The sequence below is a fragment of the Aspergillus ambiguus genome, assembly GCF_047715705.1.
Source record: "Aspergillus ambiguus strain CBS 117.58 unplaced genomic scaffold BDV59scaffold_24, whole genome shotgun sequence".
Lineage (NCBI taxonomy): Eukaryota > Fungi > Ascomycota > Eurotiomycetes > Eurotiales > Aspergillaceae > Aspergillus > Aspergillus ambiguus.
Window position 1 is genome coordinate 60160 of NW_027395537.1, and position 11687 is coordinate 71846.

At 48.0% G+C, this 11687-nt stretch overlaps 4 protein-coding genes across 4 annotated transcripts; 3 read left to right on the forward strand and 1 right to left on the reverse strand.

Moving 5' to 3' along the window:
• Positions 1-421: 421 nt before the first annotated feature.
• Positions 422-2280, forward strand: BDV59DRAFT_64508 (glycoside hydrolase family 28 protein). The gene is made up of 5 exons (XM_073696825.1): positions 422-650; positions 706-775; positions 845-1220; positions 1272-1691; positions 1754-2280. Exons 3-5 carry the CDS (start codon positions 996-998, stop codon positions 2210-2212), a joined length of 1104 nt encoding a protein of 367 aa, XP_073546240.1. The 5' UTR covers positions 422-650; positions 706-775; positions 845-995; the 3' UTR covers positions 2213-2280.
• Positions 2281-4573: 2293 nt separating this feature from the next.
• On the reverse strand, positions 4574-6401 carry BDV59DRAFT_208931 (major facilitator superfamily domain-containing protein; the record flags this gene model as incomplete). Its single annotated transcript, XM_073695298.1, has 6 exons — positions 4574-4774; positions 4827-5153; positions 5295-5664; positions 5727-6010; positions 6069-6162; positions 6214-6401. 6 exons carry the CDS (start codon positions 6399-6401, stop codon positions 4574-4576), a joined length of 1464 nt encoding a protein of 487 aa, XP_073546241.1.
• Positions 6402-7587: 1186 nt separating this feature from the next.
• BDV59DRAFT_208932 (M20 family metallopeptidase) lies at positions 7588-9062 on the forward strand (the record flags this gene model as incomplete). The annotated part of the gene is made up of 5 exons (XM_073695299.1): positions 7588-7716; positions 7778-8160; positions 8215-8604; positions 8655-8782; positions 8833-9062. The coding sequence occupies 5 exons, from the start codon at positions 7588-7590 to the stop codon at positions 9060-9062; spliced, it is 1260 nt and encodes a 419-aa protein (XP_073546242.1).
• A 1108-nt stretch (positions 9063-10170) lies between these two features.
• BDV59DRAFT_203393 (MCT family MFS transporter) lies at positions 10171-11624 on the forward strand (the record flags this gene model as incomplete). The annotated part of the gene is made up of 3 exons (XM_073694258.1): positions 10171-10492; positions 10548-10640; positions 10705-11624. 3 exons carry the CDS (start codon positions 10171-10173, stop codon positions 11622-11624), a joined length of 1335 nt encoding a protein of 444 aa, XP_073546243.1.
• Between the last annotated feature and the right edge of the window lie 63 nt (positions 11625-11687).

Sequence of the window (11687 nt, forward strand, 5' to 3'; positions counted from 1 at the left end):
ATCCTCCAAACACCCAAGAAACAAACAAGACCTTAAAGCATTGTTTATTTAACTGTTTTACATAAAAGTTCCTGGCAGAAGAAGAAATGTGATACTCACCCTGGATAGTCCCATAAACGGAATCAGATTGTCCGAGTCTGGTATAGCATGCTATGTGGCCGGCAGCAGGATTCGGACATCTACCGAAATATTGCCCCTGAATCAAAATGGTGTGGATTCCTAGAGCCATGCGATCCAATGTCTGCGTTTTACGAGCGATGTGGCTACGGAGTACGATCATGGGATGCTCCCAACTCTCTCCTTTGTCCTAATTATTCTTATCAGATTGAAATCTTCTTTATAATCCGCTCCACCATCCTTCACTATTTCATATCAAAATGTTTTGGAGGGACTATTTCCCTTGACTCTGATGCGTACTGCGTACGGTGTAGGTAGTTTACCCGAAGATCTCCCACCACAGAAACGTGGTTTTGCAAGAACTATCACTAAAAGTGGAGGTCCCCCGGCCGGGCCGATGTTGCCTGAAACAATCCGAAACCTTTCATGGGTATTAAATACTTTCCTTCCACAATAATGTTCTAGATGCTGGCAGCCTGCGCACACCGAACTGGAAAATGCATCGGAACTGGAGCAGGCAAATGACACAGGAGGCTAGCACCCACTAGATCCCATCAAAACACCCACTAGGGCTGAGATAGCTGTTAGGGATTGATAGGGTCTCCGAGGTACACGCCCTGCAGAATCCACCAATGGCACCACCCATCATCGTTGTAAGGTGCAGTACAACCCGAAGATTCCGAAGGGCTAAGCTCGGAAGCAGAAGCTTGGTATTAATGTATATAAGCTCTACATCCAGACGGTGCATGGTCACCGAGGATCAAGTCCCGTCCTTTTCTTCGGCCATTCCTTGCCCTTTTTCTCTGTTGACCAGATTGTCCACTCTTTTTGACTGCGTCTATCGATTCTGTTGATCAGAACATCATTTACAGCCCGCAATGCATTCATTCCAACTCCTCGGCCTAGCTGCCTTGAGCTCCCTGGCTTCGGCGGCTCCAGCTCCGTCACGCGTGTCGGACCTGACGAAAAAGTCCTCGTGCACTTTCACCGATGCCTCTACGGCCAGTGAGAGCGCCTCAAGCTGCTCATCCATCGTTCTCAAGGACATTGAGGTTCCCGCAGGAGAAACTCTTGACTTATCTGATGTGGAAGATGGCACCACTGTAAGTTATGATGCATAAAGTTCAGCAGATATGCGGTGCCAATGATCCCAGATTACCTTCCAGGGTACTACCACCTTCGGTTATGAGGAATGGGATGGTCCTCTCATCCGCTTTGCCGGCAAGGATATCACTATCACGATGGAGGAAGGTGCTGTCATTAATGGTGATGGCTCTCGCTGGTGGGACGGCGAGGGCACTAACGGTGGCAAGACCAAGCCTAAGTTCATGTACGCCCATAACCTTGAGGATTCCACGATAAAGGGTCTCTCCATCAAAAACACGCCCGTCCAGGCTATTAGTGTACAAGCCACCAACCTCTATCTGACCGACATTACCATTGATAATTCCGATGGTGATGATAACGGCGGTCACAACACGGACGGTTTTGATATTAGCGAAAGTACAGGCGTCTACATTAGCGGCGCGACTGTTAAAAACCAGGATGATTGCATCGCCATAAACTCAGGCGAGGTAAGTACATTATGCCACCGCTAGCAAACCGCCATTTCGCGTGAATCTAACAGTTAGAGAAGAACATCGAATTCACTGGTGGTACCTGTTCTGGTGGTCACGGCCTCTCTATTGGCTCCATCGGAGGACGCGACGACAACACGGTCAAGAACGTAACAATCTCTGACTCCACTGTCACCAACTCTGCCAACGGTATCCGTATCAAGACAATCGTCGATGAGACTGGTTCCGTCAGCGGTGTGACTTACTCCAACATCAAAATATCCGGTATTTCCGACTATGGAATTGTCTTCGAGCAAGACTACGAGAACGGCGGTCCCACTGGTAGTCCCTCCAGCGACATCCCCATCACCGATGTCACTGTTGATGGAATCACTGGCTCTGTAGATGATGATGCAGTGCCTGTCTACATTCTCTGTGGCGATGGTAGCTGTTCGGACTGGACCTGGAGCGGCGTGGACATCAGTGGTGGAAAGTCAAGTGATGACTGTGAAAATGTGCCTTCTGGAGCGTCTTGCTAGGCCAATTGCTATTGTGGCCTCTAAGGTACCCCAGCAGTTGAGGTATCTTAGACGCTTAGCATTGTTTTGTAGCCACCTTGCAAGTGTTGACCTGAGCTGATACTAGTTTGTTTAATACACTGATAAACAGGCCCCGTTAGCCCTTCACAATGACCTTGCTATATTCACTGATGACAATATTTCTCTTTCGTTGAATACTATATCCCATAGTGAAGTACATATATGTAGATCTAGACGAGGTGATGAGGGGCTCAGTGGGCTTTACGGTTTCTTGTAATATCCCTTAAGCCAGAATCTCATTATATCATATACCAGAATGCGGACACTCTTATGCTTAGGCCAGAAAAGCCTCAGCGCAATAGTTAGGGCCATAATCAGCCCTTGTATTTTCAAACTCCCTTCACAGATTTACGTACTCATAATTATTAGCTTCCGAAGTGCATGCCCCGATCATAGTAATTAAAATCTCTCTTGGTCCAGCATGGCATATGATATCCAAGAATATGGCCGCTCCCAGATATATTTCCTCGATAGCTGTTGGGTTTCTTTATCATTCAAAACTTTATGGTATGGCCTTCAGTCCTAGATTCCAGACGCTCGTCTCCGTCTCTAGAAGACCAAAGACTGTCCTTAATAAATAATAGGGTGGGAAGGGCAAAAAAAAAAAAACATAACCAACAAAAATAAGCTACCGACAAGGAAAGACATTGAAGCTTTTTCTGCTTCAGTACGCTCACCCTCCGTGATGTCGAAACTCATTTCGTGGAGAAGAAGATATTTACCGCAGCAAGTATGCTCATCTCTGGTTTTTGATAAACACTGGGTGAAATAGATAGATGCAGTAGAAGAGGTGTTGGCGGAGGCAGCGGGACGGTACGCTTTTCGATGTGCTTTTTGATGCCGTCCGCAGGCGTGTGGCACGGTGACTTTCCCTTGTATAGAGGCTGATGGCAATCAGAAGCATGGCAGTGGGATCTGGGGGACCGGGCAGCCTGGTGTTTATATCTCTTTTGCACGCGTATATTTGGCTTCACGGTAGTGGTAACGCACACCCGCACAGCAGGCGCTCTGCCAGCTGGTATATGAATTCTACTACTGCTACTGATGTCTTTACATCTTTACATATATACAGAGTAGATGTCGTTCCTGCCAAGTGGGGTGGCCAGCAGATTAGAATCCAATCAATCAAGGCCACAGATTTATGTTCCAGCGGATCATGTTTTGCAGGGGAATTTTCATTAAGCGGCAAGCATACCTGACCTGGTCTATATCTCTCCCTTCCAACCCCCACCACCAATTTTGGAAGGGGAAAAAAAAAAAAAAATTGAAAAGAAAAGAAAAGGAAAGGAAAGAAAAGAAAACAAAAGAAAAAGGGCGGCGCCGGGTGGTTTTGAAAGAAGAAGAGAAGAAGAGGAAGCTACGATGCACATAATCCAATCGTAAATCTGATCGTCGGGGATTGGTCTCATGCTGTGACCCAGAGGGATTTGGCCATCGCTTCCAGAAAAGAATCCACACGCGACGCGTAGCTGAAGTGGGGGTGTGAACAATCTAAGCTTATAGTACTACTACATAAGCGCTGTTCGTACGGAGTACATCCCAAGCTGGAGAGGTTCGGCAGATTCGATGCCGAACCATGATCGCTCCACAGAAAGGTCCTTCCTGGACCCACAGGAAGTCCCGGTTCAGGTGGAAAGATCGAAGGGAAAACTCTATCGGATAATAACAATGGGTCCATTTATTTCGTTACTTCATGTCCTTTTTCCTGATCTGTATATTTTTCCTGCTAGCCCAATCCCATCATGGATAGGCCCAGAAAAGCAAAGTAGTCAATAGTGGTAGTTATCCACACATGATCGATATCTGCCGTACTGCATGGACAGATGAACCGCGGAGCGGAGCTTATGCTAATGATAAAAAGAGCTTTGTGCATCACAATATTATACAGCCAAATTCCAAACAAACTCCTTTTGAGTCAGGGGTAACCAATGGTTTGACATCTATGGGAGCGCCCCACCCGGTAACTCTTACTGAACCGTTTTATGCCGTGAATTAACATGAGCGAATATTGATACCTCTTTGAGTTAAATGGGAGACGAATAGCCGTGAATGGCTCTGTCTGACTAATTTCAGATCTAGAATCGTCAGATCCGAACCGAGACCAAAGTTCTACGGCGTACTAAGGGATAGTGGAAAATTAAGGAGGCATCTTCAGACGGCAGGCTGGCATCAGTTGTACGACTAAACAATTCTAGATTTACTCATGCCTTGTAGAGGATACTTATCTAAAAGAACTGGGAGATGTTATATACAGAAAAATAAGATGATCATGTGCAATTATATCATCATGCTGACCAGTGTTCAGATAAGATAGCGAAAACTCTCTATCTCCAGGTCAGTCTTGTTTGACAACCCCTGGGCCTGCTCCTCCTCCTCTGTAAGTTGCGCCGGTGGGCCATACAGGGAGTCCCGGCGGTGGTTCTCAAATACGTAGTAAATAAGCAAGCAAAGGAGGAAGAAGGCTCCGAATGCCAGACCAGAGATGGCGGCTTTCATGCCAGTCTATGAGGGAATTAGCGTTGGCTGCGTGAGTCAGATGAACAGTTTAGCTTACTGGATACCTAGGCTCCTCACTGTCGATGAAAAACTGAGGTCCAACGATGTTCCCAACACAATAGGCGACAAAAAGCAGGCCGCTTGTGACACTTCGCTTTGTAAACCCTGCAACATTGGAACTGATTATACTCAGGGACAAAGGGATGTTAACAGCAAAGACTGCGCCCAGCGCCAGTCCAGTCAGGCGGCCCTTTCGGTTCTCTTCATCCAGCTTCCAGACCAGAAGCATACCTATTAGCGAAACGACAGTGTTGAAGAACATCATCAGAATACGAGTTCTAGGGACGAACGTGGCAACAGCGGCGCTGATGATGAGGAAGACCACCTGGGCACCACCAAGGGGCATTTGCATGAGAAGAGACCTAATTTGGGAGAAACCAAATCCACTAATTAGGATAGAGGAGAACTAAAGTGATATGTTAATAAATGATTTAAGGGAGACAAATGGATGGATGTGAATACATACACTGGTGACACCCCCATTGCAAAGGTTCACGCAGAAGGTGTATAGCACAAGGAACCAGGTCTGGGGATCACGAATAGCCAGCCATGCCTGACTCCATTTGAAGGCACCTTCATCCATCACTCCAGTCTTGTTCTTTAGCGTACGTTGGACGGCGATTGCACGCTCATGCTTCGTCAAAAATATGGCATTCTTAGGGGAGTCAGGCAGCAGGAACACCAGCCAGAATGTCATTCCTGCGGTAATTGTACCAAGGACAATGAAAAGGAGCTGCCAGCTATTCACGGCAGTATCTTTGACGGATCCAATTCCGTAGGCGACAACACCGCCGACAATGGTTGAGATACAGTTTCCCAAAAACCAAGCGGCTTGTCTGCGAAAGTGCACTCAATTAGCAGGGCTACTTCTCCATCAAACTCATTCAAGAGGACATACCTCGCAGGTTGTTCCTCGCGCTTATAGAACATCCCAGTAATCAAGGAGAAGCCCGGAGCAATGGCAGCCTCCCCAACCCCGAGGAAAAACCGGGCAGCCATCAGTCCACCGAAGTTAGTTGCTGCGGCATGGCACATCAAGACACCTCCCCAGATGAGCACTGATGCAGTGATATACTTCCCAATGGGAAGACGGACAATGAGGTAACTACTGGGCCAACTCCAAGCAAAATAGCCGAAGTAAAATACTGCTGAAGCCCAAGGATATTGCTGACCGGTTAGTCCCTGAATGTCCATTAGTCAGATGCGTATTGGTTGCTCGGGTTGGGCACAGAAATCATACCAGATCCTCCCGAATGCCAAATAAAGTTGCCTGGCTCAGTGCCAGCTTGTCCATGTACTGCATCATATAGCAAAGGCCCATCACAGGGATTAGTCTACCGAAATTAGCATCAGTCCTGTTGGTCCAGTTGGTGTGGTCTACCTACATGATGTCTAGCTTCCACAGAACCCTCCTCTGTTGCTCCGGTGTAGCCTCAACCTCCAACATCTGTCCCAGGTCAACATCCCGAGCCATAGACTCTTCGGCCCTGAGTTTCAAGTCATTTAAGTCATCTTCCCGTGGCGGTGTTGACGGTGGTGTCCCAATGGGGGCGTCGCTTGACTGTTTCTCCATGGTCTAGCTGTTAAAGGATCCAAAGGTGTGAGGGAAATCAGCCCATATCTCTGCAGTCGAGCGTGCTGGAATTTTATATGCGTGAGGTGATCAATGGACGAAAATCATCGGCAAATCGCCACTGACTCGAAGCGCTGTGATTAGACGCCTCCCGACGGGGTTTTAGCAGAAATTCCGCACTCGCGTGCGGATCAAAAATACATATTTTCCTCTCCGTCAAGACCTCCACCGGCCAAGCTTGGTCGAAGCACGCCGAGTTCTCGCGGCTTCCCCTGTTGCGATAATAGCTATTAGGACCGCAGCGCCACTGGGGCGACAGCGGAATTTGCCCTTGGTGGCCCGGGCATCTACCGTGGGTCAAGGCCCCATCTGAAGGCCTGCGCCAATAATCCCGACACATTCGGTCGGCAAAGGAGCTAGATAGCCTATGTGTCCACCGAGACCCAAGGACGGATTAGGGTTTCGTCGGCAGATCGTCCAATGCCAGATAGAGCTCGGCAAATACCTACTTTAACGCCATGTTTATCAACCACTTCGAGCCATTCCCTTCCATATAGGGCTTTATTGAGTGGACCTGTACGAGCATGAATTAATAGAGAGGGACCACTGTTCCTCCCCCACAAATTCGATCGTGCGGAGAAGACACGTCTGGAAGACTGTGTTGGCCAGCTCGAGGGCCGGCGGGGGTTTAATACCCACTCCAACAACCCCCACCCTTGGGGATGATTTCGGAGTATGGGGCCTTCCTTATCTGCCGAGGACCACTGATAAAAAGGTATGAGACAATCCTCGTGATAATCCTCTTGATTAGATTAATAATGGTTGCGGTTGGTCATCAATTTTGGTCCCTTTCCTAAACCCCCAACGTCATTCATTGCCTGATATGGAATGCTGGTTTGCGGGGTGCATGACCCGGAGCCGACGTACGTTATGATGGCGATCCGTCCTATCATAGTGCTTGATGATGATCCAAGGTGTCATATTGCTACACCCATATCTGCCGAGGAAGCCGGAACTGGTTACCGTAATATGACTACTGATAGACGAGGGGGTAAGAGATGATCGGTTCTGATAGTGGTCATATTACTACCGTGCATAAAAAGCAATGAGTGGCTATTAGACAGCACTCAATAATCGACAGTAAATATCGCCTATTCACCAGTTCCACAGTTGAGAGGGATTTATGATGACTTGCTCCGAGTTAAATTCTAAGGCACAGGGGAAGGCCAACCTGGTAAACATTGCCGACGTCAAAGCCGCAGTGGATGCAGCGTTGGTTGAAGCCAATGCTTCTCTTCGCCAGCTCAACAAACAGGTAGAGTGCCCATCCCTATCTCTATCCCCTTTATGGCCTGTATAACTAAGGTTTCATCCAGGTTTGGTCTAACCCCGAAACCGCGTACAAAGAACATGGAGCGCATAACGCAATTTGTGATTTTCTTGAGAAGAAAGGGTTCACAGTAACCCGCCATGCATACGGGTTGGATACTTCATTTGAGGCTACCAGTGGGTCTGGTGGGCGTCTCATCAATTTCAACGCCGAATATGATGCTTTACCGGGAATTGGCCACGCTTGTGGCCACAATCTGATCACCACCAGTAGCGTTGCTGCTTTCCTGGCGTTGTCCACTGTTCTGAAGCAGTACAATATTCCTGGCCGCGCCCAACTATTGGGCACCCCTGCCGAAGAAAATGGCGGTGGTAAGGCCAAGCTCATTGACGCTGGAGCATACAAGGGCGTTGACATCTCTTTGATGGCGTGCGTATAGCCACTCACTATCTGCTCTGCTTTATAGTAACGAATTGACTGCAGTCATGCTGGTCCCCAGAAGCTCTTTCCAGGAACTGTATGTGACGGTGTGGGCGGCGTTCTGATGAATGCTCGGAAAGAAATTCATTGCGAATTTTTCGGCAGGAGTGCTCATGCTGGAGGAAACCCTTGGGCCGGCGTCAACGCCTTGGACGCCCTAGTCACATCTTACAACAACGTCGCTATGCTACGCCAACAGATGCAACCAGACGAGCGTGTTCACTGCGCCTTCCTCGATGTCCCCACTGTGGCCAATGTGATTGCTTCCTATACTAAGGCGTACTGGCAGGTTCGTAGCCCTACGCTGAAGGGCTTGAATACGCTGATGGCAAAAGTGCGTAATTGCATTGAAGCAGGCGCATTGGGTACAGGATGCGAAGTCAAAATTGTTGAGTATGTGTTGCCGCATGTAGTTCAGCATGACAACTAACGAATACATATAGAAATGAGCTTTATACGGATATAAAACTGAACGACACGCTCTGCGATCGTTACCAGGTGCACATGAGCAGTTATGGTCGAAATGTTCTCAAACGCCATGATAAGGTTTTGACAGGCTCATCCGATATCGGTGCGTTCTCCCACCTTCATTTAAAATAACTTACGTGCTAACGAATGTAGGCAACGTCTCATATATTCTTCCCACCCTCCACACTATGTTTGGAATTCATGCCGAGGATGGATCTTTCCCTCATCACCCTTCCTTTGCTTCTGCAGCTGGCACCGATGTTGCTCATGAAGAGGCGGTCATTGTCGGTAAGACTTTGGCTCTCATCGGATGGGAGATGGTCACGGACGACCAATTGTTTGAACAGACGAAAAAGCAGTGGCAGGAAGCCATTCAAGAATAAAAGGCGCAAAATGTGGTTTTTAAATCTTGAACCTTTTAGATAGGCTGAATGTTGGAATCAGCAATGAGATCGAATGAATACCTGGTCGGCGGTTGCTCTATCGACATGAACCTAGTCCCTGTGCGAGAAGCTTTTGTTCTCGAGTTCATCTGCTGTCTCACTTTGATCTTCCTCTCTTTTGGTGTCGGCCTCCATCCACGGCAGGTTCAAGTATATGGAGCTGCTTTATCGCCATGGCTAGTCGGTATGGTTCTGGGTGTCGTGGCTTCAGCCTATACACAAAAGGCTATGAAGGCGCTTGTATGTCTTTAGACTCGTTCCCTCGGCGGAAATCAACTCAGCACTAACTTTATACACAGCACTCAACCCAGCCAGATGCTTTGCGTATATGTGGGATCTCAATTCCCGGGTTATCATTGGATTCCTTGGGTAGGTAATACGCCGGTACTGGGCCAATTGTAAAGGCACCTAGGTAGATATAGTTACGGATGGCTAATAGGATAAGACAGGTGGGACCTGTAGCTACTGCCATAGGTCATGGGCTAGTCCACCATATAACTAGTGCCTCCTTGGAGAATGTGACATAAAGAAAGCAGGCAACACTTTCGTTTTTTTTTTTTTTTTTCTCTCTCTCTCCGTATGAAATGACCTTCCTGTTGGTGGTGTTACACAACAGCTATGTGGCTCACGAGAGATGACAGTTTCGGGCGAATGCCGAGCTTACAAGAGATTTCCAGTTCATAATGAGGATGGCGTAACGGGAAGGCATAATATTCCTGCTCTTGACCGTAACATCGTTTTGGATGGACAGCTATCGATACTTCAGTCCAGCGCCCACAATTAGGGAGACTTTGTACAAAAAAGAGATAAATTAAAGGTGATTTCCGAGGTCTTCCCAGGTATAGCCACCCGTAGAGTAATGTTTTGCCTTACCTGCGGGGCTAGTTGTTCAGCCTGTGCGAAATCCTGATCTATCATTGTCTATTGCATTGCTCATTGCTTCAACCCTTAGGTACGCTAACTGTGTATACCGGAATTCCTTTCAAGGGATACTTTCAAAAGCGTCTAATAATAATTTGTAGCGTGTTTGTCTTCATTTTCATCTGTTATGACTCAGTATTGCACCCGCAACGAGAACCTGGCCCTCCAAAATTATGACGGCGGAACCAGTCAGAAGGACGGTGTAACAACACATTCATCCCATGAGAATGAAGACAATCCTGCTGACTATCCCGAGGGTGGTTGGCGTGCCTGGTGCGTCGTTCTGGGAGCATGGTGTGGAATGTTTCCTGCGTTCGGTCTGATGAACACCTTGGGTGTTTTTGAGGACTGGCTTAGCACGCACCAGCTCCATGACAACTCACAAGCCAAGATTGCTTGGATCATGAGTATTTATGTATTTTTCCTTTTCTTTGGCAGCGTTCAGGCTGGTATGACCACCATAAGAGGCATATGCTTGGGGGACGTGTTGACTCGAAACAACAGGTCCCATTTTTGATGTTTTCGGCCCGAAATATGTACTGGTGCCCGGGTCGATCGGGATGATTGGTGCTATTATGATCTTGAGTGTTGCTTCCAGTACGTATCCCAATGTCTTGAACAACGAGATGGAAATTCGCTCATCCAGCCTTCATGAATACAGGGTATTATCAATTCATGCTGGGATTTGGGGTTCTTGGTGGTATTTCAGCTTCGTTGCTGGTGACTCCGAGCATGGGATGTATTAATCACTGGTTCCTCAAGCGTCGAGCCTTTGCCACCGGGATTGGCGTCACCGCTGGAGGAATCGGGGGAGTAATCTTCCCAATCATGATGAAGAATCTCAGTAAGATAATTGGTTTCGCATGGGCCACCCGGATCCTGGGGCTGATCTCCCTTGTCTTATGCATTCTAGCCGTATTGCTGCAGAAGACACGACTACCCCCAAATCGCAAAGGCATCAAGACAATCGACATCTGGGCCCTCCAGAATCCCTCGTTTACCTTAACGGCAATCGGAATGGTTCTGACAGATAGCAGCGGGGCCATTCCTATGGTTTATTTGACGTCCTACGCGCGAGCGAACGGCTTGGGCCTTGCTCTTTCCTATCAGTTGATGTCTATTCTCAACGGGGGATCTATTATTGGACGATTGGCACCAGGATATGTTGCAGACAAGTTTGGACGATTCAATATTATGGTTGTCACGACCGCAATTTCAACGGTGTTGACCCCGGCACTATGGTTGAGCTGTGGCCAGAACCAAGCGGCTATTGTGAGCTACGCTGCTCTTTTTGGCTTTTCTAGCGGCTCTGCCATTAGTTTGACACCGGTTTGCGTTGCCCAAATCTCTCGGACCGAGGATTTTGGGAAGCGCTTTGGAACCACGTACACCCTGGTCGGTCTGGGCGTGTTGGTGGCGATTCCCGTTGCTGGGCAGACGTTGAACGTCCGACCAACTGACGGGGTTGGGGGATACTCAGGGTTAATACTCTTCTGTGGAGTGATCCAGGCGGTGGCCCTAGTGTGTTTTATCCTTGCACGAGGCTTGCGCACGCGATGGCAGGTGCGACGAGTCTTCTAGATGGAGCTATACGGAGGGTAAGGTATATAGAAATGGTACATTAGTTAACTAGTTAGTTAAGAT

Bases quoted from the DNA above. Each gene is read 5' to 3' on its own strand.
- BDV59DRAFT_64508 (XM_073696825.1), top strand. From the start codon at position 996: ATGCATTCATTCCAACTCCTCGGCCTAGCTGCCTTGAGCTCCCTGGCT. The intron at 1,221-1,271 runs GTAAGTTATGAT...CAATGATCCCAG, and splicing joins ATGTGGAAGATGGCACCACT to ATTACCTTCCAGGGTACTAC. The intron at 1,692-1,753 runs GTAAGTACATTA...CAGTTAGAGAAG, and splicing joins TCGCCATAAACTCAGGCGAG to AACATCGAATTCACTGGTGG.